The 25,790-nt window shown below is 37.8% G+C and overlaps 1 protein-coding gene across 5 annotated transcripts in view; it reads left to right on the forward strand.

Moving 5' to 3' along the window:
• The window catches only part of cep112 (centrosomal protein 112), a 179,452-nt gene that overhangs the window by 79,678 nt on the left and 73,984 nt on the right, over positions 1-25,790 (forward strand). For all 5 annotated transcript variants that reach the window (XM_026208354.1, XM_026208357.1, XM_026208356.1 and 2 more), the window contains 4 exons: positions 2,810-2,945; positions 7,725-7,832; positions 12,293-12,475; positions 22,378-22,608. In XM_026208354.1, the coding sequence (XP_026064139.1) occupies positions 2,810-2,945; positions 7,725-7,832; positions 12,293-12,475; positions 22,378-22,608 (658 nt within the window). The remainder of the gene's footprint in view (positions 1-2,809; positions 2,946-7,724; positions 7,833-12,292; positions 12,476-22,377; positions 22,609-25,790) is intronic.

Raw genomic sequence — 25,790 nt, forward strand, 5'->3', positions numbered from 1 at the left:
GCTCATAGCAAACGGGTTTTTAACCCATAACAGACCAAATAGGTGGATTTAGGTTTTTGTATTCGTGAGATCAAAGCAGCTAGAGGAAGAATGAATAAAGCAGATGGAGATGCATTTTTTAAAGTTCAGTTTTATAAATGGACACGGCATCTTAAATGTGTGGCATACATGGCAAAATACATAAAAAAAGATGCAAAACAACAACCAAAGACCAACAAGTTGAGAAACATCAATCCACTCATCCACTGCTGTAGGGTCTCAGTGAGGCTGGAGCTTATCTGAGAATCTTGGGCCACATGTTAGTGGAAGAAATGGACAGTAGTTGAAAATTCCTAATGACTATGTTTGATAATGATAATGCCTTACACACCATTAAGCCTATAGATTCAATTTATGCATCAGTCTCAGCCTTAAAGGGTTAGTTCACCCAAAAATTCGTTCTGTCATTAATTACTCACTCTCGTGTTGTTCCAAATTGTTGAATAAAGTCATTATTTTTTGTTTTCTTAGTGCACAAAAAGTATTCTTGTAGCTTTGTAAAATTACGGTTGAACCACTAATGTCACATGGACTATTTTACCAACGTTTCTTGGCCTGGGAACATTTCAGTTGCATTGCTCTCTATGGAGGGTCAGAAAGCGCTCGGATTTCATCAAAAATATCTTCATTTCTGTTCTGAAGATGAATAAAGGTCTTAAAAGTTTGAAATGACATGAAGGTGAGTAAATAATGTCAGAATTTCATTTTTGGGGAACTACCCCTATAAACGGTACTAATACAGATGGGAATTTTACACAAAAACAACACAACCTTGCAAGTATTTTCATCTTGCAGTCTCTGTGGCAATCCATTTGCAATATTAAAGTGAAAAGTGAAAGTGTAATGACGTGACATTCAGCCAAGTATGGTGAACCATACTCAGAATTCATGCTCTGCATTTAACCCATCTGAAGTGCACACACACACACACACACTGTGAACACACTCCCAGAGCAGTGGGCAGCCATTTATGCTGCGGCGCCCGGGGAGCAGTTGGGGGTTCGATGCCTTGCTCAAGGGCACCTAAGTCGTGGTATTGAGGGTGGAGAGAGAACTGTACATGCACTCCACCCACCCACCCACATTTCCTGCCGGCCCGAGACTCGAACTCACAACCCTTCGATTGCGAGTCTGACTCTCTAACCATTAGGCAACGACTTCTCCCTAACTCAAACAGGGTAGTTAAAAGCCAATGTTAGACACATTGTCTATACTGCAAAGAAAGAATGTAGAACAACATCATATCAGCAATTTCTTGGATAATGAATAGTGGTCTCTTTGATAGGTGGTTAGAAGGGAGTGGTTTAGAGATAAGAGGGCTTGATGATGTCAAAAAATAATAATCATGGGCAAAGCAAGACTTTTTATTTTTCTTTGGAATAGTGTTCACTGATTAAGTCTTCACAATGAAACACAGAGCACATATAAAGAAAGTGAAATGGAGCCGTTTTGGTTTCATTTTGAGTATGTTTAAAAAAAAAAAATGTGTTTGTTGCTGGTATTCTTCACCATTAAATGAACCACTAACTAAAACCTCTAACTCACTACCTAATCCTCTCTTCCTCACAATGAGCTGCTCCTTCTTCTTTCTGGAACATCTCAAAATGTTCAGAGAGAGCTATTTTTGTGGCTTTGCCTTTTTCTTATTTCTTTCTTGTTTAGACGCCTGTTTTTCTGTTTCTTTCTTTCTTTCAGTGTTTTGCTGGTTGCTCCACATCAGAGATGAGCAGAAGGCTCTTTTGTGTGTGCTCTGCCCTGAAGGCATTCATGTTGCAAGACAGATTAATAATTACAGACTACACAACAGTCGGGAGAAACAATTTCTAGATCTTTTGATGTCAAACATGAGAGAGACCAAAATTACACAGAAAAGAGGCCATAGAGAAAGAAAAAAAAAAGGTCCCCAACTTTTTTTTTTTTTTTCGTTTTGTTTTGTTTTTAATTTCCTCTTATTGTTATGCCTGTTTTGTATGTGTACACTAAATGAGACAATAACTAAAGAAGGAGAACCTGATAAAGATCATTTAGAGAAAAGTAATTTATATATACTGTATGTATGTATTTTGTCATGTTTTGTGTAAAAAAGATATATTGAAATTTTAGGTTAAACGTGTGTTGTGTTTGTAAATCATGCTTTCCAAAATATGTTTAAAAAAAAAAAAAGTTCTCCACATTAAATGTCTTGTGTCTCATATAACTGCATGTCACATATTTTAATTCACATTTCCTCTTTACTAGTTAATTAAAAAGTGGCTTTTTGGATATGCTGGTTAACTTGTTTGATGAAGTACTAATATGTAGTTTCACAGGCCCTGGTGAATTGTTCTTTTAATGAAAAGTAATTACAACAGTAATTACACTCGTTTGAGGGAGGGGAGATGTGCCACACACACACACACACGTACAAATGCAGGGATATAGACAGTGAAAGCAGGTTGACAAGCTCTTTGTAGCAGTCTGGCTTGCATCTGACAGCTCTTTTGGCGGTTGTGTCTCAGCGTTGTTGTCAGACATGAGTCTGAGATGCTGTTTGTTTTGCTTCGACACACATTTGTGCACTGAAGTTTTCTGTGTGAACATAAAATGCTTCCCCAATCAGCTGATAAAAAATAAATTTAAAGCACAACATGCTGCTTTTATGTGACGTGTTTACCATTTCTCAGTTATGTTAGAGTGCAAGAAACAAATCTGAGTGAGGAGAACTCCTAAGGATAATGCAACCATGTGTGTATACACATGGTGACCCAATTTGTGTGGGTTTATGTTATAGGGATAAAGAGGAGCAGCTGGTTCGTCTTCGGGACAGTCAGAGGCTTCAGGCCCAGCAGGCTGAGAGTGCACTGGAGAACTTTAAGAAGCAGGTGGAGCTCAGCTCAGAGAAGACCTACGCTGACATGAAGCAACAGGTGAGTCAAGGGCACCTACAGTTTACCCTGTGTCCTGGTTCTCACGGTATAGCGGTCACAGCATGAGCATCAGCCTGCTCACTGACCCTCTGACATACATTCTGACTGTAATCCAAATCACATGTTTTTGGCTACTGTGCAGCTTCCGAAGTCATGTTTACAAGTTTCCAGGTTGCTAGATTGAGAGCACTTCTACGGAAGAACTGATTACTGGAGTTAATGGTCTCTGTCCCACTTTATATGAATTGCCATGGCCAATTGCCATGTTGTATTGTAAATCACTTGTTCTGCTATTGAGGTATGAAATATGTAAATTAAACGACAGGTTTAGTGGCCTGGTTAGGTTTAAGGGAGGGTTTAGGGGTAGGGTTGCCAGTGTACCGATAGATGTAACTAAAGTAATTAATTGCATAAGTAGCTAGAGGAAGGTATTTATATATATATATATATATATATATATATATATATATATATATATATATATATATATATATATATATATATATATATATACAAAATGTAAAAACATCCATGCACACAATAAGTGCATAAGTACATAGTTGTTATAGACACTTAATATTAAAGCATAATATAATTTGAAAGATATTTAGTGGCAATGCACCAAAATTTCAGCAACTGAAAATATTCACTCTTTATTGTTGTTTATCTTTGTAAGTGTTGAAAAAAATATATATTATTAGATTTTATATTTGGTTTTGGTTTTCAGCTAAATGAAAACTTTCCGAGTTGTAAGCAAATGCATGTGTCTATGTTATATATCGAATAGCACAATAATTTTACATAGGAATTATCATAATTTAAATTTTGCTGTATCAAAAGATTTTTTTTTTTTTTTTTTGGACAAAGTTTGGCCTTCTCCCAATTTTTACAATTAACTAATTGCTTAATATTGTGCATATTATTAGCATATTGACTGTTTATTATTACTTATAAAGCACATATTAATTCCTTATTCTGCATTACCATATTTTAAAACCCTTAATCTGACCCCATACATAAAGTTAACAACTTCTTTACTAACTATTAATAAGCAGTCATTAGAAGTTTATTGAGGCAAAATGCTGTAGTTATTAGTTAGTTAATATTGAGAGTTGGCCTAGAACTTAAGTGTGAATATTTTTTAGAGTTTTGCTGTTATCAACAACAAAGCCACACATTGATCCTATTCTCGTTATTAGCAACTCATCATTTTCAAGAATCTAACAAAAAAAATCATAGTAGACTCTCTAAGTGGTAATCTCATTCTTATGAAACATAAAACCATCAAATGTATCCCAGACTATATTTCATGTATAGAATCTGTGACTGGTTGCCTCACAATTCAGTCAGTCTCTTTCTGCCTAAATGTGTGTTCTTGAGGCCGAGAATCTGAGACATTCTTTCACTGACATCTCAGGGTTTATTTGATCTGTGGATTGTTCCAAGTAGTCCAGACAGCAAGCGATAAGTACTGCAGACTGGACCATAAATCATATCCAATCCAGTCCCCTCATTCATTCTCACAGGATGTCACTGCATTCCACCATATGGGCAGCGAGCATCTCTCAGATGACAATTCATGTCATTGTAAAGCATCCAGCATGACTTATAGTTAGCACATGTGCTACATCCAGTACATGGGGCTGTGGTGCTCATGGGCATTGCAGGGTTATCTGACTCACAAGGTGCGTTGACCTTAAGTGTCAAAAAGGCCAAAAAAGGATTGCGGAGGATCTCTATTGGACTCATCTGCTGTGTTGAAAAGCTTTTACGGTGTTTGAATCCATTTCTTCGAGACAGCAGCCACTGACTTGTTATTAGATGAGCAAACAGATCCCATTGTTAGTCATCAGGAATAGTAACTCATCCTGACATGTATTCTGTATGACTGTTTGTACATTCACCATTTCCATCATAACAGTTCCAGCCTCCCAAACAGCGGTGTTCAGTCTGTCCCATCAACACAGCCTCACATCACATCCTGCGCACAGATGCTGGAGCGGGCCGCTGCGGCGCCACCCGGGTTCACTGCCACAGCTGTGTCCAATGTGTGCACAACCAAACTTTCATGCTATTGTTACCTAGCTGTTAAAAAGCCTCTTATTTAGCCTCCAGATAACAATATTCATCATTCAAATCGTCATTCCAAACTAAATGACCCAATCAAAATGGATTTGGTTTACTTTCTTTATAAATATTGCTAGTCTTGTTGTGAATGAGTCATTAGTTCAGGTTTTTATAAAGAAACCATATTAAAATAAATAAAAATGAATAATAATCCAAATCAATGGCCAATCAATGTGTTTTCCAATCATAGATTTTAAAGGCCACTGTTGACTTGTTCTAATGTTGTTATATATATATATATATATACATATATATTGTTTAGGTTTAAGATTCTTTTGGAAAACACAGCCCTGGTGGATAACATCAAATCAGCTTTATCTTATTTCCTGCTTTCACTCAGAAGATGAGTATTTATGTACCTTGGAGATTTAGCAACTAGTCATGTTTTTAATATATAAAGATGTATTACTTAAATTGTTAAATGCTTGTTTCTTGTGAAAGTTATTGTCACAGTCCTTGTACTGCTTTGCTAATGGAGACATGTAAAAGTCACAAACACACCACAGCCATTCTTAGCACATGTGCAATGGAGGCTGCATCCATCTGCTTTTCTTCAAAAAGACTCACAGTCCTGTCATCAGTACTTTTACGAACTAATGCAGAAAAACAGAAGAGAAACTCGTCTCATGTCATTCCACTAAATGCTAGCTAAAGAAGATCCTTGGACTGGAACAGTGAACACAGGATAAACAGTCTCAGTATACACACACTATGCATGCTAAATGCTCAATCAGAATGCTTAAGTGTATATTTTCTGTGTCACCAAATAGCATTGGTCAGTCAAACAGTCCCATCCCAAACACATGCCATTGGATCTGTCAGTAATGCTATGTCGTTCTGGTCGAGATCCTCTCATACATCTGTACATTAAACCAGGTGCATAGTATTGTTTATCCTCCACAGTTTGTTTGACAGCAGACTTCTGTTGATAGAAGCTTCATCTTCTGAGAATCACACAATGCTTTGATGGTGGAATTCAGAGATATATAAGTTGGAATCAACCCAGGGTCTCATGAAAAATGTGCCTGTGGTGACATTTGATTGTACGTTGATTATTGCACATTTCCTGACACTTCCAAAGTGAAACGTCCAGTGAGTGGCACTTAAAACAAGTTCAGTATGCAACATTTTATATGGAGTCTAGAAACGTTCATTAAGCTATTTGCTGTATGTATCACGGCGTATCAAGAAGTGGGAGTGGCACTAAAAGGTTAATGCTCAGTTGTGTTATATAAAATAACACACAACTTACTCTAGACACCACACTAAACCTGAACTATAAGTGCTAACAAAAGCAAACATTTCCTCAAGCAACAAAGCCATTTTAGCTTGCTTCTACAAGTCTTTGAGCTCCTTTTTCTTGAGACTCGTACCCAAGTGCATTGTGTACCAGGTGTGCTATCAAGCAAGTTTACCGTGTCAGAAAAGCCATACACATGCAGCTGGTTATGTGATGCAGCCATTATAATTAATTAGTTTATGGACTGCGATAGAAGTATATTCAGTTCATAATATTGTGCATTTAAATCTTTATAAATCAATAATCTGTAATCATAATTGGCATGAAAATAAATGAAATGTGTTGGTGTTGTACTCCCACTAGTGTTAATTTTAACTGGAAACTTCAGTGAATTCTTTGTTTTTTTTTTTGAGTTTTGCTGAAATGTAGCCTAGGTTTGTAGGCTGTATACCCTACATACAGCATTTGATGGAGCCCAGCAATATTTTCTGTTATTCTGTGTGCTTATGTGCGATCAGTAATGAGGTTCCCACAGGAAGTTTTAAACAGGCTTGCATTAAGTCATGTTGGCACTGTGTGGGTAGAGTTCTTTTGGAGCATAACACTGGGCAGACTGCGAGTGTGTGTGTGTGTGTGTGTGTGTGTGTGTGTGTGTGTGTACGTGTACACATGGACTAATGGTCATGTAGTTGTGGGCGAGCGTTAGGGGATGCTTAAGCTCTCGCTGGACTCAGAGCTGCTGCCCACATCCTGCTCATGTTCTTTCTGATTCACCTTTCTCTTTCCACCCTGTGTCTCCAGCGATCATCATCTGTCCAAGATTCAGCCCACATCAAAGTCTTCCTCACTCTTTTCCTGCTACCCCCTCTCTTTTTTTTTGCTGTCCATTTGCATTCATCTGTTTGAAACAGCATCATAGAAAGGAACGTCTTCTGGATAATCGGACATGGCCTTGACTTGCACACGCTAAATGTAGAGTATCTTCAGCCAGCTAAGAGACCGAATCCATTATTCTGATATATATGTACATATATATTACCTAAAAAAATTTATCATAACCACATAATAATATATGGTATAATACAATATAAAACATGACCAGCACTCATATATAGAGGGTGCACCGAGTCAAACACAGACACTATCATGGTAGCACACACAGCACTAATATAATAAAATAAATAATACCAAAAAATAGTATATACATAAAACAAAATGTATCAATCCATTTTTACATGAACTATTTTGATATTATTATTTTATTTTTGCTTTGTGTATTTTTCTGCTTATTAGAATCATTATTATCAATGTGTCAATGTTAATTTCAGCCAGCACTAACGTCACTTTGGTAATGTTGTGCCCTTCTCATAAACAATATCTTAACTGTTATTCATTGTGTTTTCTGCTTTCAGATGGAGAAAGTAGAGGCCGATCTGATTCGCTCTAAGTCTCTACGAGAAAAGCAGTCTAAAGAGTTCAGTTACCAGTTGGAGGAGCTGCAGCGAAGATATGAGCAGCAGGTCAAACTTTTCTTCAAATACATTTACATTGCATTAAAGCCCCATTCACACCAAGAATGATAACTATAAAGATAACGATAAAGATCTAGTTCTAAAAATAGTTCTCAATATTAAAGAATAGCAGCATCCACACAACAACTATAACAATAAAGGCACAGAGAAACTTTATCATTGGAATCACTTTCAGAACGTTTTTTTCCAGTTGATGAACGATAAAAACTTTGACAGCCAATCAGATTCAATCCTGATGTCATGAGCTTAAGAATTTACAGCAGCAGACGAGTGTGCACTTAGAATAAACAGACGATATCACTCGCTGGTGTGGATGCTAATATCGTTATCTTTACAGTTATCATTCTTGGTGTGAACGGGCCTTCAGTGTAACTAACTATACACATTGGAGTCAGCTGTCTTAACTGTCTGTGACTTGTGTACTGCAAACAAATACGAGCTTCATCACTGTGTATGTCACGTGACTGTTTCCCTTTCGGGCTTGAACTGATAGTAAAACTATCAGCATCATATGACCCCTTTAAAATATTTAATGTTATGCACACTTTTCTTTTAATTAGCACAAAATAATATTTAAATATTTGTGTTTACATGAAACAGTACTTGTGAAGTGTTTGAAACTTGCTCCTATTGTTCCCACACTCATGGTCAGATTGATTAATCTTTCACAGTAACACCAGGAACATGTAGCCTTTTTAGAAAATGGGATATGTGATATGTTCCGTTTTAAATTTCATGTCAAACAGTGTTGACTTTTGTTCATTTGACTAAGGGTAAATAATCATAGTGGTAATCAAAACCAGTAAATATTTAAATTAATAAGTTAGTGCTATGTTTAGTATTTGAATAACTGAAAACATGAAGGCAGGTTATTGTGAGGCTTGGTCTAAAGACCACAATCGCTAATTTACTCAAAAACTTGAGATTTCCAATTGGCAAATATTTTTCTAGAGCAAAAGTGTGTAGTAGATAGGAAAAAGCTGAAAAAACTTGCTGATGGAGCCACTAGAGGGTGACCACCAGACAACCAAATCTGGTGCCAGGGAACTATTCAGGCCTATTCAGAACTATCTTTGTTATTCAAACTGTTCAGACTTCACTGTCCCATAAACTGAATCACATCAGTAAATGATCCACACACACTCAAAAAAGGGTAACACTTTATTTTAACTACTTACTAGTGTAATTACTATAAATTCTGCATAATTACATGCAAGTAACCCTAAACCAAGCCATAATCCTAACCCTTACCATATAGTAAGTAGTACATGTAGTTAATAGATGTTACTCAGTACTTAAATGTATATTTACATTGTAAAACCCTAAAATACAGTGTAACCACACACACACACACACACACACACATATATATATATTATTATTATCTTCTTTAGAGCTAAATGTTAAATATGGCTAACAACAATAAATAATAATAATAATAATAATAATAATAATAGGTCTGACAATTAGCAAATTTAGCAACTATCCCCCATCTTCTTAACACACGTGTTGCATCCGTTATAATTGCTCTGATCATATCATTAAATAAAAGAATAGTGATTTTAATGAAACTGTGCCAGATATGGTTGCCAAGGTAACAAGCCCTGACAAGACCTTTGAGTGTCAAAATTGATTTGTTATGTTCAAAATGTAAAGTCACTCCCCCAGAGTCATCCAGGTCATTTTTCATCCCAAAATCAAAGAAATATATTTGCTTATATTTTGCATGATAATTAAGTACATCCTCTACTGTAAGAAAATAAAACTTTGAAAGGCCCATGTATGTAAGTATATTTGTTTGTTTGTTTGTTTATTTGGCAGGACATTATCCGTTAAGTTTATAGACATTTCCTTTAACCCCAAAACACAACACAATGCGATGTGAAATTGAAAATATGGGTTAACCCCGATGGAAACATAAACATGGAAAAGTCAAACACATTGGACCCTATTTTAAAGGACATTTCTTAAAGTGCATTATCATAATTTAAGAAATGTGTCTTAATTCAGAAAAATATATATTATTTAAATGAAGTACTTTTACATCATTTTATATCACAACTGTCTTGAAAATATCACAATGCAAATAATTGTATTACATTAAACTATGCTTCATAACTTTGGCCTGAAACTCACTTTGGCCCCTGTACTCACTTATTGACTACACAATATTAAAACATTACAGCATTTCAATAATACATTTTACTGATTTGTCAAGCATTTAGGAATCACTGGGAAGCATGTATTAGTATCTTTTCTTCTGAGATCAACCTTTTGAAGGTTTTTAAAGTTCGTAAAGATCTAGTTGAATGACACCTTTAAGTTAGCAAGCTGAGATGTTTCTTACTGGTTTAATGAGAGTACTGTGGTCTGAGGGTCACTTTAGCCATTCATACACAAAGAAACATACACAAAGAAACATTCCCCAGGATTCCCATCAATGGGACTTTAAAAGAGTCCATTTCTATAGAAGTGTTGTTTCTCTTTGACCCCCTCACCATTCGACGTCATGCCGGCTTGAGTGCCGACACCGAGCTGATGTCTGAGGTCACAACGAGTAGGAAGTTGCGCAGTATATGACATCAACAACATCCCACTCACAACTGTGGAGATGGCAATCTATCCTATCAATCAACATCAACCAAACTATCCATCTCATAATATATCTTTCTTTTTCATTTTCATGTTTTCTTACGCTAAAAAGCCAGACACAAACAAATAGACACAATGATTTTTGGAGTTTCTATACTCTGAATAATAGAATATATTTTCCGCCACTCCTCGTTCTTCAAACAGAACCCCTACTGAGTGCCGCCAAGCTTCCCTCCTCTCTGATACCGCACTCTATCCCCGGGGAGCCTCCTTCAGTCGGCCACCGCTCCATGATCCCAACACTGGCGCTCTAGGAGGGGCGCTAATCACATCTGCCCAGTGACAGCAGCCATTCAGCACTGGCGCTTTAAGAGCCCGGCACCCAGCAGCCCTTTCTGTGACGTTTCAATGTTTTCAATCTCTCCCCCACCCTTCGCTTTCCCACTGTCATATCGCCATATATTTGGCGTGGATTTTCACCCTGCGTCGAAAAAAATTAACTCAGAATTGTCAAAACCAAAGCCTTGCTTTGTCGCTTGTCCAACAAGTGCTGTGGGATAGGTTTAACCCATCACAGCAAGATATACACGGGGCTTTGAACTAAGGTAATCACTGATCACGGTCTATTCATCTGTCATGACATGTATATATTGCAAACTGGATGGTTGGATTGTAGTGTACCTCCCAACAGAGACCTCAGAATCAGCCCGTTTACCCGAGGTTAGCATATTAATGCATGGCGTGTTATGAAGAAATCTGTCCTATTGCTTTAAAACCGCAGGGTTGCGTACTTTGGCAGTCCCTGATCAATTAGTTGAGGCTCTTTCTGTTGGCTGTTCGGTTTTGCCCCATTAGAGATGTCTGCTTGCATCCACGTCTCTTCCTCTACAGAAATCGATAAAGCTGGAGGATGAGGAATCTTCTCACCAAATCTTACTTCAGCTTCTTCAAAATCCACTGAAATTGGAAATGCCATGGGACTGTTTGAAGCGTCTTTTGTGGCCATGTGCCTGATTGGCTGAGAGAAACAAGCTGAATTCCCATTCATCACCTACACTCAATAGCACCACAGCAGCCTCTAGCTGGCAGGCCAGGTAGGGTGCCTAGTCACACAATGTTGGGGGATTAGCTTGAAAACTGTGGGGACCAGGCCTCTCGCTGCAGGCTAGCTGGGGTATGGGGGCCGGACCGGCCAAGGTCACCGTCTCCCGTCCGGAGGAGAGTGGGAACGGACCTTGGGAACCATTGGCACTGTCTCTCATTGCCAGGATCGGCTCTCCACACAGCAGGTGCAAGTCAGCGAGATAATGCCGCTGCTAGCTTTTGTGTTCTTTCAATATTTTCCTTCTTGCTTTCAATGCTGACCGCATTTTTCTCTGGAAATAGAAGTTAGCAGGGATGCCGGGCCGATTGGAATTTTTTAAGGCTCTTCATTTTCCATTTTTGTCAAAGCGCAACACTTTGGATAAGGATTCAGACGTAACAGTAAGTGGTTATTAAAGTTGCAGTAAGTCCACCATGACATACTGTATGGACATTAATTATTTCGAATAAATGTAATCAATTATTTAAGTGTTTTTCTTTCTTTTTTGAGCATTCTATTGGAATAAAATAGGATTACACGTAAAATTAAAAAACACAGCTAATGTGTTAATTTCTTGCCTACTTGTCTTTAATTATTATTATTTATTTAATTGTATATAAAATAAATTATGAGATCATAGTGATGCTAAAACTTGCGTAGGTTTCTTATGTTGAAGGAAATATTAACTTTTTTCTTCGCTGAGCCATGCACAAGTTGTCATGACGACAGGGATGTTCCGCTGATGAAGTCTTACTCCTTGTTGTCCAATCAGATTGTGGAACTGAAACTGCAGCATGAACAGGAGCGGACGCACCTACTCCAGACACACAATGCTGAGAAGGACAGCTTGGTCCAGGACCACCAGCGGGAAATCGATAGTTTGGACAAGCATGCGAGGGCCGCCATGGTCCAACAGCAAACGCAAACCCAGGAGTGGAGGAAGCGCGATGCTCAGGTAGGGGGTCCCTTCTTATTCCGTCGCTTCACTATTTTTTTTTTTTTTTTTCTAATTAGGATAATGTTACAAGTGATGGCTATTTTACACTGTGTATTTTATTTCATAATAGCATTTTAATATGTTCCATTACATAGAATACCGTTTACAAGTTACTTAAAATATGTAGTATTTTGCATACTTTTTCGGAACACTGTTGTCATGTTTTTATTGTACCGTGTGGGGAAAAAAGTAAGGATTTAATTAGGAAGAATTCTAAAATGGAAACTTATTGTGCGTTATTTTTATGTGCAACTTTCCACTTGGGAGAATTCCTTAAAAATTCATTGAAAAAAGTGACTGAAACCACAGGATGCCAGATGAAGGATGTAAAGTCCCCAACCCATTGATGCTATGGCCTCTTATTGTAAACCGTAGGGTGCATTCTAATTTTCTTGGGTTGTTTATATTGGGTTTAGTAGTATCGGTGCACCACCACTGAGTTCTGGTTTTGTCGCTGTGGCGTAGGTAGCATTTATCTGCTAATAAGTGCTATGCTCTAATATCTCAAACTACTAGAACAGGCGTATGTCATTTAAAGAGTATTAATGAGCTCTTTAGCCATAAAACATCCATTTTGGTAATCAGCGGATTTCTGTTCCCTGTTGTGCCAAGTTCCCTGTTCGCCGCTTGCCTCTCCAGCCTGGCTATCATGAGATCCCGGTGGGAAGCCATTTGATAGTCTAGCCCCCAACTGTGGATTCATTGGACTTGTCAAACTCCAAGATTAAATGTAAATTGTCAGCATGGCTAGACCATATTTTTTGGCTGCTAGCAAGAGAAACAAGCTCAGAGGTATTGGTGCTCTAGAGGACATATCACTCCACGCTGAGACACTCCAATCCAGATATATATATACAGTATATATATACAGTATATATATATATATATATATATATAATTTATTTTATTTATTTTTTTGGCGAAAATGTATTGGTAACATTTGTTGATAATATTGATCTACTTATGATGTGATCTATAATTGGTGGGGATTGGGTCTGTTTTGAGTGAAAGATATTTTCTTGCTCAGCAAATGTATTTGCTTCCGTTAGTTTTACTTTAGCGCTGGCTGTTAGTTGTTTTGTATCAGTGATCAATTACTTTCAAAAGTGTTTATCAATAGTTATACACTTTTTTTTTTTACAAAAAATAAATTATAATTAAATACTAGATAAAACTTGAAACAAAAGCTGTCAGTAAATCAATGTGTATTATCATGTATACTCACCACTACATAAGTGTCATGAAACAAAACCAAGAGTTGTTGAGTATTCATGTCTCAATGTCCTCCATCATGTACTGAGTAGTTAGTTGGCACATAAAGGAAGAGGTTTGTGGTTTGGCGAATGTCTTCTGCAATTCATAGATGCAGTTTTGCCCAAGAGTATATCAAACCCTCTATGGCCCCAAAAAAATCTCCATTCCAAATAACCCCCTCCAACTCACGAAGAGTGAAACCAATGGACTGGAAAAGATCCCGGGAAATATTAGCAAAAATATTGATAGATAAAGACCCGATGAACGCTAATGCTTTTTATACAGTGCTCTAACAAATAATAATTATTATTTATTTATTTTTTTACCTCAACATTTAGATACCCAAGTGATGGTGCAGCCCCCCCCCCCCCCCACACCCAAAACCATACCTATTTTGATTGTTAAAATTACTTACAATTTTATAAGAGCAGACTCTGATATAATTTGTGCTTTTATATGGTGTCATAACAGCTACCAAAAAATAAATATAGAAATAAAGCTACTTGAAAATGAGTGTTATGGCCACAAGCCCAAAACAAGAGCTGAATGCCAGTTGTTATATTGAATGAGTTTTATTTTGAAGTGCAAAAATTCTGTACAGTTATGTCTTTATTTATTCAGTTTCATGCAGCATGGCTTGACAATACAGCCGCAAGAAAAACTGGAAGCTTCTGCATAGTTGACAACAACAGCTGGTAAAATGCTATAATTTTCTGTCCACAAGAAAAGTTTGAAATGTAAAAATAAAGTTTAGTTGGTGTGCTTTATAAGTGATCCAAACTTGGAGCACCTGGAAAGCGTTTACTGTGAACTGAGCTGCTCAAAACTCTGAGCCGTGTCATTGCAGCATAGCTTTAAAACAGACATAGTGATGTTGTTAACAGTCCTTGTCTATACCACAAACAAATTTGGCCAAATTTACAACTGTACAGATAGCTAAGGAATGACAATAATTAATAAAAACTCCCGGGAAGTCTGTGCAAAGCACAATGGGCAGTTTTGTTCTCTGTAATAGAAGATTGATTGAAAGATTGAAAATGTATCCAAAACAACAACCAGCAGTGCCAGTAGGCTGTTAGACTGAGGCATGGTGGGAGATTGAAAAACATTTACATTTGCATTTACATTTAATCATTTAGCAGATGCTTCTATCCAAAGCAACTGACAAATGAGAGCAACAGAAGCAATCAGACCAAGGAAGAACAACAGTATACAAGTGCCATGAAAAGTCTCAGTTAGTGTAGCACAGTGCACATAGTTATATATATTTTTTTATTGTTTTTTTTTTTAATTTTTTTTAGAATAGAAAGAAAAGGTAATTGCTAGTATTATTTGGTCAAGTGCTGGCGACAAAGATGTGTCTTTAGATGTTTTTGGAAGATGGCTTGACTTGAATTGACTGTTCGAATTGAGATTGGGAGGTCATAGTACCAGCTTGGCACAGTCCAGGAAAAGGTCAGTGAGAGTGATTTTGAACCTCTTTGGGATGGCACCGCAAGGCGTCATTGACTTGCAGAACGCAAGCTTCTGGAGGGCGCATAAGATTGAACTAGTGAGTTTAGGTATGTTGGTGCAGTGCCAGTGGTCGTCTTGTAGGCAAGCATCAGTACCTTGAAATTGATCCGCGCGGCTACTGGTAACCAGTGTAACCTGATGAGGAGAGGAGTAACATGAGTTTTTTTGGGCTCATTGAAGACAACTCTCGCTGCTGCATTCTGGATCATTTGCAGATGCTTGACAGTACATGCAGGAAGGCCCGGCAGGAGAGCATTACAATAGTCCAGTCTGGAGAGAACAGGAGCTTGGACAAGAAGTTGTGTGGCTTGCTGTGACAGGAAGGGTCTAATCTTTCCTAATGTTGTATAAGGCAAATCTGAAGGACCGGGTCATTGTAGCAATATGGTCTATGAAGCTTAACTGATGATCGATCACAACTCCTAGGTTTCTGGCTGTCCTGGAAGGAGTTATGGTTGACGAACCACGCTGTATAGAGAAGTTGTGATGAAACGATGGGTTAGCTGGAACCTTAGCAGTTCTGTCTCAGTAAGGTTGAGCTGAAGGTGATGGTCATTCATCCAGCTAGAAATGTCTCTATATAAGAACTATACAAATATTTATGTGGTAACTATAACTATATTAGCATCTACACTAATGCACAATAATGTACTGCTCATTATAAGCGCATGCTGCAGTTATGTTGTCTGCTGCTTTACATGCTTGAGCTCTTTAAAGTCTGATTCTGATTGGCTGTCAACATTTGTATTGTTCAACAGCTGGGAAAAAAAATATCATCTGAGTGTGATTGCAGTAATAATCCTCTGTGGCATTATTATTATAGTTGTGGTGTGGACTTGCCTACAGAATTAGAATGATTATCAATACTGTATAGTTATAGATATCATACTAGTTATGAATGAACGTTAAGTTTGTTATAAAACTTTCCATTGTGTGAAGACTCTTGTGCTATATGTAGGTTAAACTATTAGTTTGAAGTTTTATTAAAATCCCTATTGCTATTGTTGGGGTTAATCAGCCAATATTTAGACAATATGCTGTATTTTCTTTGCCCTTTTTAAAGACATGTTTCACAACCTGATGATAGTCTTGTGAATAGATAATGCACACATTCCATCATTTCATTTAATGCCTGAGCTTTCACCTCTTTATTGTAGTTAGAGATATAGCCTAAAGTTACATGGCACAGGACAGAAATTAACTTGTGTCTATCTCTTAATGTGGTTTGAGTGATAAGACCACAGGACTTTTTTTGAACTGTATTTAGTGCTGACCACTGAAATGAATGGCAGGAATAAAAAAGATCAGCAAGATTGGTAACACTTTACGGTTGGGTCCAATTCTCACTGTAAACTAGTTGCTTATTAGTATCACTATTTACATATTGGCTGTTTATAAGTACTTATAAAGCATGGCCATATTCTACATCCCTACATCCTATTCAGTAGCTAAACTTAACAACTACCTCACTAACTATTAATAAGCAGTCATTTAGGAGTTTATTAAGGCAAAACCCATAGTTAATGCTTTGTTAATAGCGAGCATTGGACCTTAAAATAAAGTGTGACTGCAAGATAAAAATTTCAAGATCGAAATTTACATTCAATTTAGGTACAGAAGATTGTCTGCCGGGACAATATGCCTGAATTTTAACAAAATTTCCTTTAATCCTAAAACACAATAAATTGCAATACATAATTTAAAGTTCACTTGTGAAAAGTCAATGTGGAAAATGTATTTTCCATATATATGTATTTCTTTTTTTCCCATAAAGAAAAAGTGTTTATTCTGTTTAGCTTGTATAATGCATGACTAATTTGATTTAAACATTAAAATGTTTGTGAATTTTGACTCAAAAGTAAAAACGTCACCAAATAGAAGTGCATAAATAATGACTGTTCACAGATCAGACCACTCACCCCTTATGTCAATCAATAGTCAACAAAAAATAGACTGCCCAAAACTCACACCACTGGTTAAGTCTGCATGGCTGTGTTGGACTGGTTGAACACTGCATTGTATCAATTTAGTGACAACTAAAAGTTATATTTAGAATTATGGTTTTTACTTGTTCCTCATCGCGAGATGTTGTCACATTGGTTCACATTCCTTGAACATGCTCACATAAGTCACAGATCCAGTGAAGGGTAACATCGCTCACGTCTTTTCCTGGAATCCTAGCTGCGGAAAGCTGGCAGTGTGAATGGACGTCCTTCACACACAATGAAGATGAGCGATTCAGACTCATCTCTTGATGTGGTCAGGACATCATGAGCGTGTGAGATGAGCAAATGACTCGTGCTTTTCCTCAAGGTTTTGTTCCAGGTCGCGGTGACTTGTTTTCGCTCAATACCATTGGTTTTTTAATGCCTCATTTTGTAACCCGAGTTACGTGAAGTCAGCGTGTGTTTTCCTGTTAGTTGCAGGAAATCATAGCACATCTGGTTTTACAACCATCAGATGAGACTTCAAGTGTGTCTACAAGTCTTAAATTCAATTTCCATTCATTGGTCAGTTGGATTTAGCCCTATCGGTTCCCCTACTCTCATGCATGGCTGTGGAAGGATGTATCGATCTGAAGGAATATGATGAGGGAGTTCAAATCCCCTCGTCTCTGGACTGGAATCAGTGTATTAGTTTCCTTGGACTCTGCCGCCCTCCGGGTTCCTGTTTTCTTTAGTCTGTTTGAGGATGAAAAGGCCAGAACATCAGGATGGTTCTCAGTAAATATAGTTGCCTGCAGCCAGCTGAGTAAACCAATACACAGTATACTCTAGAGACCACATGCGCTGTAATGCCCACTGTACACGTTTACAACAGTCAGGCGCTTGTGCTCTTCATAACTATCTTTATTATATGGAATAAGCGGTCGTCAGAATCTACACTTTCACTTATGTTCTCTTTCATCAACCTGCACACATTAAGTCTTGTTCACACTGAGCGATTTTATCACGGGGGTCGCCAGGTCGCTATAATGTTGGTCTCGTAGTGAGCGTTGCTACTGCTGGATGATCTAATGTTATTAGTAAGCTGAGAGTGGAAAAGTGTTTCATTCTTTTTTAACAAGGATTGATATCCTGATAACATATAATGAACATGGTGAACTGTTAACATACACAAAAACGTGGTAAAATCTCCAATAACAACTTCTCTGTCAGCATCAGTCTGTAGAGGAGCTCTGATCACATGATAGTAACCAGAAATAGCTTCTAGTTGCTTTAGATCACAGTGACTGTAAATCTTTATTGGGGCACACTTTATATTAGGTGGCCTTAACTAATATGTACTTTCATTTAAATTAGTAATTAGATCATTTAAACTACTTGCAAATAAAACATCATATATTGTAGTTCCCTCACTCCACAACAAATTCTCTAAATGTAATGGTATTCCGAACAGAACTGGACTGAATAATATGAATATAAAACAAACTATATTGGCATTCACTATAAACTATTTTTTTTATATATATAAATGTCAGGCTAAAATTAATTTAGTGTAACTAACACATACATATATAATTTTATAGGTGATATCTGTCTATAGATTGTGTTTTTGCTGATTGAAAATTGCTGTATGTTTTGATTTGATCTCGAGACAAGTTAATGTCTCAGACGCTTAAAAAAAACAAAGAGTCTTTTAATTTCATTTAGACCCACTGTATGAAAACAGATGCTTCATTCTGACATTCAAATCCACTAGTACGTTTGCTTGCGATTTCGTCTTGACACATTCCATGTTTTTTTCAGTAATGTAACATGGAGTTCAAACAGCATGGGAGAACATCTGAAACCCGTGGAGTATAGCATCATATCGCTCTGATCGGCAAATTAATGATGCTGTCAAACTTTCAAAGAACTTGATTCCCCAGTAAGAGATTAGAACACAGAAAATGAAGGCGGACATGGCATAGGAGATCAGGCCTGCTTTCTGATGTGCCAAAAACAACAGGCTTGTTGACGGCGGTCACGTTGTCTCTTGCACCAGCAGGGGGTTTGGATTCCGCCGTTTTGGGTTGTCATGCCGCCCCAAGTAATCTCAGAGCTGTAATCTAGGCAAAGGGTGGCTGCTTTGCAGGAGCTCAAATAGAGCATGTTTTTAAAAAGATTTGGTTTGGTTTTGTAATTCCCATATGCCCGTTTGTGTTATTTCATAGTATTCTGAAATGTAGAAGAATGTGTTGTCTAGATTTGTGGCTGGTGATGTACATTCCTTGATTGTTTCAGTTATCTCTCTAGTACGAGAGTGGAAACTCATCCAACTCAGCCATGCTGCATATCCAAAAGTCATCATTCAGATTCTTTTTTTTTTTTTTTTCACATTTCAGGGCATATGGTTGACACAATGGACTGTTTGCCAAACCACGGCTGGTTTTAAGCAGTCATCTACTGGCATTGTCTTGATTTCAGCTGCTCTTTTCAACTCTGGAATACACAAAACAACACCATCATGAGTCTGTCCATCCAGCTGTGATGGGTCACGGAAGATGGGCTCCAGCAGACTGGCTCTCAGCACCAGATGGGCCCTCGATGATGAAAAGAGTTTTAATCTCTGGCCAGACATCACTGAAGCAGAGCACGCACAGACGCTTTTCACTGGGCTTCACGTTGAACTCTTAAAGACATGCAAATGCATTTCAGCCGAAGATTTGGATCGCACAGTCCGTCTTTCATCGAGAATGGTGCCATAGTCTGTGAAAATGCAAATTGAGGAGCATGCCACACATATAATACCTAAGAAATCACCTTTTCCTGAGCAATGCTCTTGAAATAGCTTACTAGCAAATTATTTCACTTTGACAGTGGTTAAATCACCAAGTCACTGTTGGTTTCGAGAAGCCATTTTACTGGACTGCTTTATCATTGTCTGTACTCTGTTTTTCATTGCATTGTGTGTAGCTGCTCATTTGCATAAATCGTACTAAACTGTAAAACCATCTTTGCACTGAAGTCACACTGGCATTGGCATCTTTCTTTAAAAATGAATGACTTCTAATTGTTTGGTTTTAAGGCATGGGATCATAAAAATGAGTTTCAGAATATTTATTTATTTATTTGATTATTATTTGATTTATTTTTATTTTTATTGGATTTATTTTTTACGGCAGTGCCACTTAAAACCATTTTCGGCTTCCCAACAACTATTTCAGTGAAAAGTTCTTAATTTTTTTTTTATTTTTTTTAAAGTGTGAAGAACCTTTTCCACTATAAAGAACCTTTTGTGGAATGAAAAGATTCCACAGATGTTAAAGGTTCTTCATAGGAACCATAGTTGCCAGTACACAGTATAATCTTTATTTTTAAGAGTGAAGTGGAACAGTTCTGACAAGAGGTACTGTTCCACTGAGGAAGTGCTGTAGGTGAATTTGTGTAGCCACTGACAATGATTTAAACCTGTCTGGTCCTATTTGCTGAAGAGTGTAAAGGCTTGCAAGTTTTGTGAGTTTTGGCCAGTGTATGCATATTTTCATTTTCGTATTTTGTTTCTCTTGGTTCTTAATGAATATATGCACAAATAACAGAATATATCACAGTCTGTCCTACATTCCTCTCTCTCTCACTTCGTTTTAATTCAATTCTTTTGTTGAACTGTTTAAATTACATCACACGTGATGCGACATTCTCAGTTGGTTATTGCCTTTCATTTTCTGCGCTAGTATTTGAGCTTCTTTTCATAAAAGCACGTCCAAGCCCATCAAAGATGCATCAGAAAATTCTTCCCAGAGTCCAGTTTAAGAGGGAATTATAGATTAAAGGCTCCTCCGAGCCGAGATCTAATAGCTTTGTGCCGTTGCAGCAGCATGTGGGCTGGTGCTGCGCCGCTCTGGCCGTATTGGACCCGCGCGCAAGTCTTGGCATCTGGGTGTTTGTGCGACACGGCTTTGAAGTTTGCTGCTATTCCCCAAGTGGCCACAAAACAGCTTCAGATGCTCTTCCGACAGACATGCCACGTGATGCACTTAGCAGTCTCCTCCTAGGGATGTTTGGGAGCACGAGGAGCAGACAAGGGACTGCCAACATGCCAGACTCTACCACACACCACCGTCTGCACAAGGGTTAAACGCTTTGGGAGCACACATTATTTGATATCATTATTATGGACATGGAGTTCTGGAGTATTCAGTAGGTGGCCAGCTGTAAATGGCTGTTAGCATCAGTTGTGCTGTTAATTTATGACGTACAACATATCTTTTTAAAGATTTAAAGTGTCAAATGGTGTTTAAAGAGGATATGAGAGTTGGATTTCTCTGTACTTCATTAATAAATGTCCACCCATACCTAAACTTAACAACTACCTTGCAAACTATTAATAAGCATCAAACTAGGAGTTTGAAATCATAGTTAATAGTTAGTTAATAGTGAGAATTGGACCTTAAAATAAAGTCTGACTGAAATTCACCCAGTTACAGAAGAGCAGTGTGAATGCAGTTTTATGTTAATGGTCTGGTGGCTGTTGAAATAAGAGTATCGTTAGTTATTCTCCATAATGCTGTCCATTTGTACTCAAATTTCAACCTTCGTTGAGTGTGTCAGATGGTTTTTGACTCTCAGAACAAGGTCTCTGACAGATCTTTCAAAGGCTAATTTCTGTGTTAATGCCTCTGTTTTTTTTTTGTAATCCATCTACTCTTTTCACTCTCTTTCACGTTAATGCAAAAGCTTATTGGTAAGCGTTCTCAATGAGGTTTTTCATCTTCCTGTAATGAGAAATGGCATTGGTACCTCATCCCCATGAGTAACTGACCTTTGATTTGCGCTAATTTTGCTCATTAAATCAAACCGCTGACCTTTGTGGAATGCCGAGCTTTGATGTTGAACTCTTGTGGCTCAGAGATCAGAGGCTGTGGTGTCTGTTTTCCTCTTCCTGGCTAGAATGGGCACAAATACTCCTCTCGTCCTGCTTGGCTTGTTTCGCTTATCCTCTTTCTCTCCATCCGGCCTCTTCTGTCTTTTTCACTTTGCATTTGTTTCTGTTTTACAGCCTAAATGTGTTGAATTCCTTGATTCAGTATTCCATAAACACATCATCTGTCCCATTTATGGGTGCATCTTAACGGATTTACAAATTTGGTTGTTTGTGTTTCTCACCAGACCATCTCGGATCTGGAGGTCCAGGTGCATTCCCTGAGGAAGGAGCTGTTGGCAGCCCACAGTCAGAGGAAACAGCAGCTGGCGGAGTTGGGTGTGCTACGGGAGGAGGAGCGACAGCGGGCCACTCGAGACCAGCAAGCAGCTCTGGACCGTCTGCGGGCCGAGATGGATCTGGTGCGACAGGACCTGGAAAGGACCCACAAGGCTGAAAGAGAGATGGCCCAAGAGAAGGTTGGTGTAAAATGCAGGCAATGTGTTTTTGGTATTCTAGGTTGCAATTCAAATCACACAATCCACCTGCGCGTTTTGTTTAATGTAACAGACCGGTCATCAGTAGCCATGTTCTAAACCTTATTGAGTTACTGTCTAAATAAGAAGCTCAATTTTAAGACAGCAACTTGGATGTTCTTACACTTAACACAAAGATTCAACTACTACTCTTGTGCAAATTATAATAACCGTGGATGTAAAGTATTAAGACATACCTGCCACCATTTTGGAGTGGTCAACAGGGTTTGTTTGAATAGAAGTCCGTAGAATTGCTTTTGGCTCGAAGCATATCATTGCACAATAAAAGGACTGGGTGATAATCTTCACAAAGTTTGCCATGACACATTCATATTGTAGAAAACTGTATTTGTGATGCGATGCGGGAAAACCCATCGGATGTCATCTCTGAAAATATATTTACAAAATTCACTTGTTTAGTGCAGAAAAATAGCGATTTACTGCAGCAAGTAGAAAAGACTGTGTCTTTCTCTCATTTTAAGAACAAACAACGGAGGTGCTTTTTCTTAACACTACAAAAACAGTCAAACTATTAAAATAAATCACATAACATGTATAATAAAGGTGTATCAATGCACATTTCCCGCCAGTCCTAAACTACAGCACGCAGTTTTATCATTTATTAATTTGAATATCGCGAGATGGCTGAGCGCAACAAAACAACACAGTCTGAAGCTGCTCACTTAAAAATCTTGCTCGTCTCTGTCTGCTCAATCGTGGTGATGTCAGTGCCCTTAAAGATGTTATAATCTACTATTTCACACCCAGAGATGAAGGATCGGCTGAAGTTACTAAAAGGGAGGAGTATGATGACAGTCTGTTATATGCACAGGTGTGTTGCGCTCGCTTTTCTAATTACAAGGCACACTATTTGTGCTATCCAAACATGCAATGGGTGTTCAAAGTTCAGAGATGAACTTGATATGTTCATGATAAACAACAGAAAACTGTCCTCTTCAGGGTAACGTTAGTTTGTTTTTGTAATGATGTAGTATATTACTCCTGACAGACAGTGATCGTTAAGTAGAAGTGAAAGTGAAACTTGACTTTAAACCCGTTTTTCTTAAAATTCCATTCCAAATCATAACTATCACCCAACTTCAGAGAGTTCAGCTTGAACACAGCTTTCATATAGTATCAAAACTTAAAAAAAGTAAAATTTCACCAAGTGTTGGGTTTTCCTAGATCATATCACATTTGGAGGTTACAATAAAAAAGGGAAGCCATTTCTGGCACTACCAATTATTTGTATTATCCAGTAATATTCTGGTTTATCAGATGTTTATAGCAGAACAAATCCTGTGAAAATCAGTTGGAAAAGACAGGATATGTCAAATCATTGTTATGTGTTAAATGAAGGATCTTGGCCTTTCCAACATGACATAGATGTAGATGTATTGCCATGAGCTGATGTGATGCCTCTGCATTAATATTTACTATTCCCATGTTTCTGATGTTAGCATATTGCTATTTTATGATCACACTAGACTTTGAGCATTCAAAATTTCTTTGGACGCTGCAACCATATATATATATATATAGTATATTAGCGGCTGTTTCTATGGGCCACTATACATAAGCCTTCTGCCACATTGCAAATGTAAGCACTCAAGAGCAAGTTGCTGGTGCATCACATTTATATATGTGTTACACACATTTATATGTGAAAGAAGAAGTGAAGTGACATTCAGCCAAGTATGGTGACCCATACTCAGAATTTGTGCTCTGCATTTAACCCATCCGAAATGCACACACACAGAGCAGTGAACACACACACACACACTGTGAGCACACACCCGGAGCAGTGGGCAGCCATTTATGCTGCGGCGCCCGGGGAGCAGTTGGGGGTTCGATGCCTTGCTCAAGGGCACCTAAGTCGTGGTATTGAAGGTGGAGAGAGAGCTATTCATGCACTATCCCCACCCACAATTCCGTCCGGCCCGAGACTAGAACCCACAACCCTTCGATTGGGAGTCCAACCCTCTAACCATTAGGCCACGACTTCCCCTACTAATGTAGGGGAAGTGTATGTTTATATATTCACTAAACTTCAGAGGATGCTTTTGCTAAACTAACACAATATAACAAGACAAAGCCTTTAGCTAAGAAGGGACTTTAGTTTAAAAGACTGTAATATTAAGTTAATACATATTTAAAAACACACACCAACACATTCTTGCCTGTGAAAGGTTGACCAGTTTCTTTAGGAATTTAATTGTATGCATTTTTACAACTAGGTGCTGAACAATATTGTTGGATATTGAAGCTCATTGATTGATATTGTGAATGATATTTTTACATTTTTTTGGGTTTAAAGGGTTGTGATATGATTTCATGCATCTTTTTAAAAACTTAAATTCAACTCATAACAAATAAGAATAAATCCAAAATGTAAAAACATACAACCTACTAGGCTTTCCTCCAGCACTGTAGTTTAAAATTAATGATTTTTCGATCTTCAGTTGGTCACATGGTTTCGGTTTCACATGATATGGAAGATTTCACCAATTTGAACTTTGAAATGCAATATGAGATGCATTTCCACTCTCCTGCATTCACATGTCTATGAATGGAAGCCAAAGGAATGAAATCAGTGAGTTTATTCAGACTCAAATCTCATTCAGTTCAAATATTGAGATGTGAGAATGATGGTATAGAATATTTTTGAGAAAAGTATTTCAGAAGACTATGAAGATAGAGTGTGGGCTATTTTTAGGTGTTTTTAGAACTGTTCTGATTCTCCAGTATGATTGCTGTGTCTATGTAAGTTACCCAGTGTTAACATCAATCTTCATAATTTCCACAATCAATTAAAAAAAACAGGATTGATTGTATGTGATCAGACTCTGTTTCTGGAGAAAACAATAATTAATTAATCACATCCACCTGTTGAGCATGCAACAAATAAAGTTAAACTTATAAACAGATGTATGAATTCACAAGACTATCTTCTCAATCTAGTCATGTGTGTTGCGTACAGTATACACAAACACATTCGCACATGTTTATTGATGGGCTGTGTTGGCTTGAACTCCAGCACTGAGGGAATAGATCACTTAGTATTTAATTAAACACATTAGCCCCTCTTTGCCCCGGCTTTATCAAGTTTGAGCAAGCAGACTTGG

This window comes from Carassius auratus, chromosome 28 (assembly GCF_003368295.1).
Source record: "Carassius auratus strain Wakin chromosome 28, ASM336829v1, whole genome shotgun sequence".
In the NCBI taxonomy this organism is placed as follows: domain Eukaryota; kingdom Metazoa; phylum Chordata; class Actinopteri; order Cypriniformes; family Cyprinidae; genus Carassius; species Carassius auratus.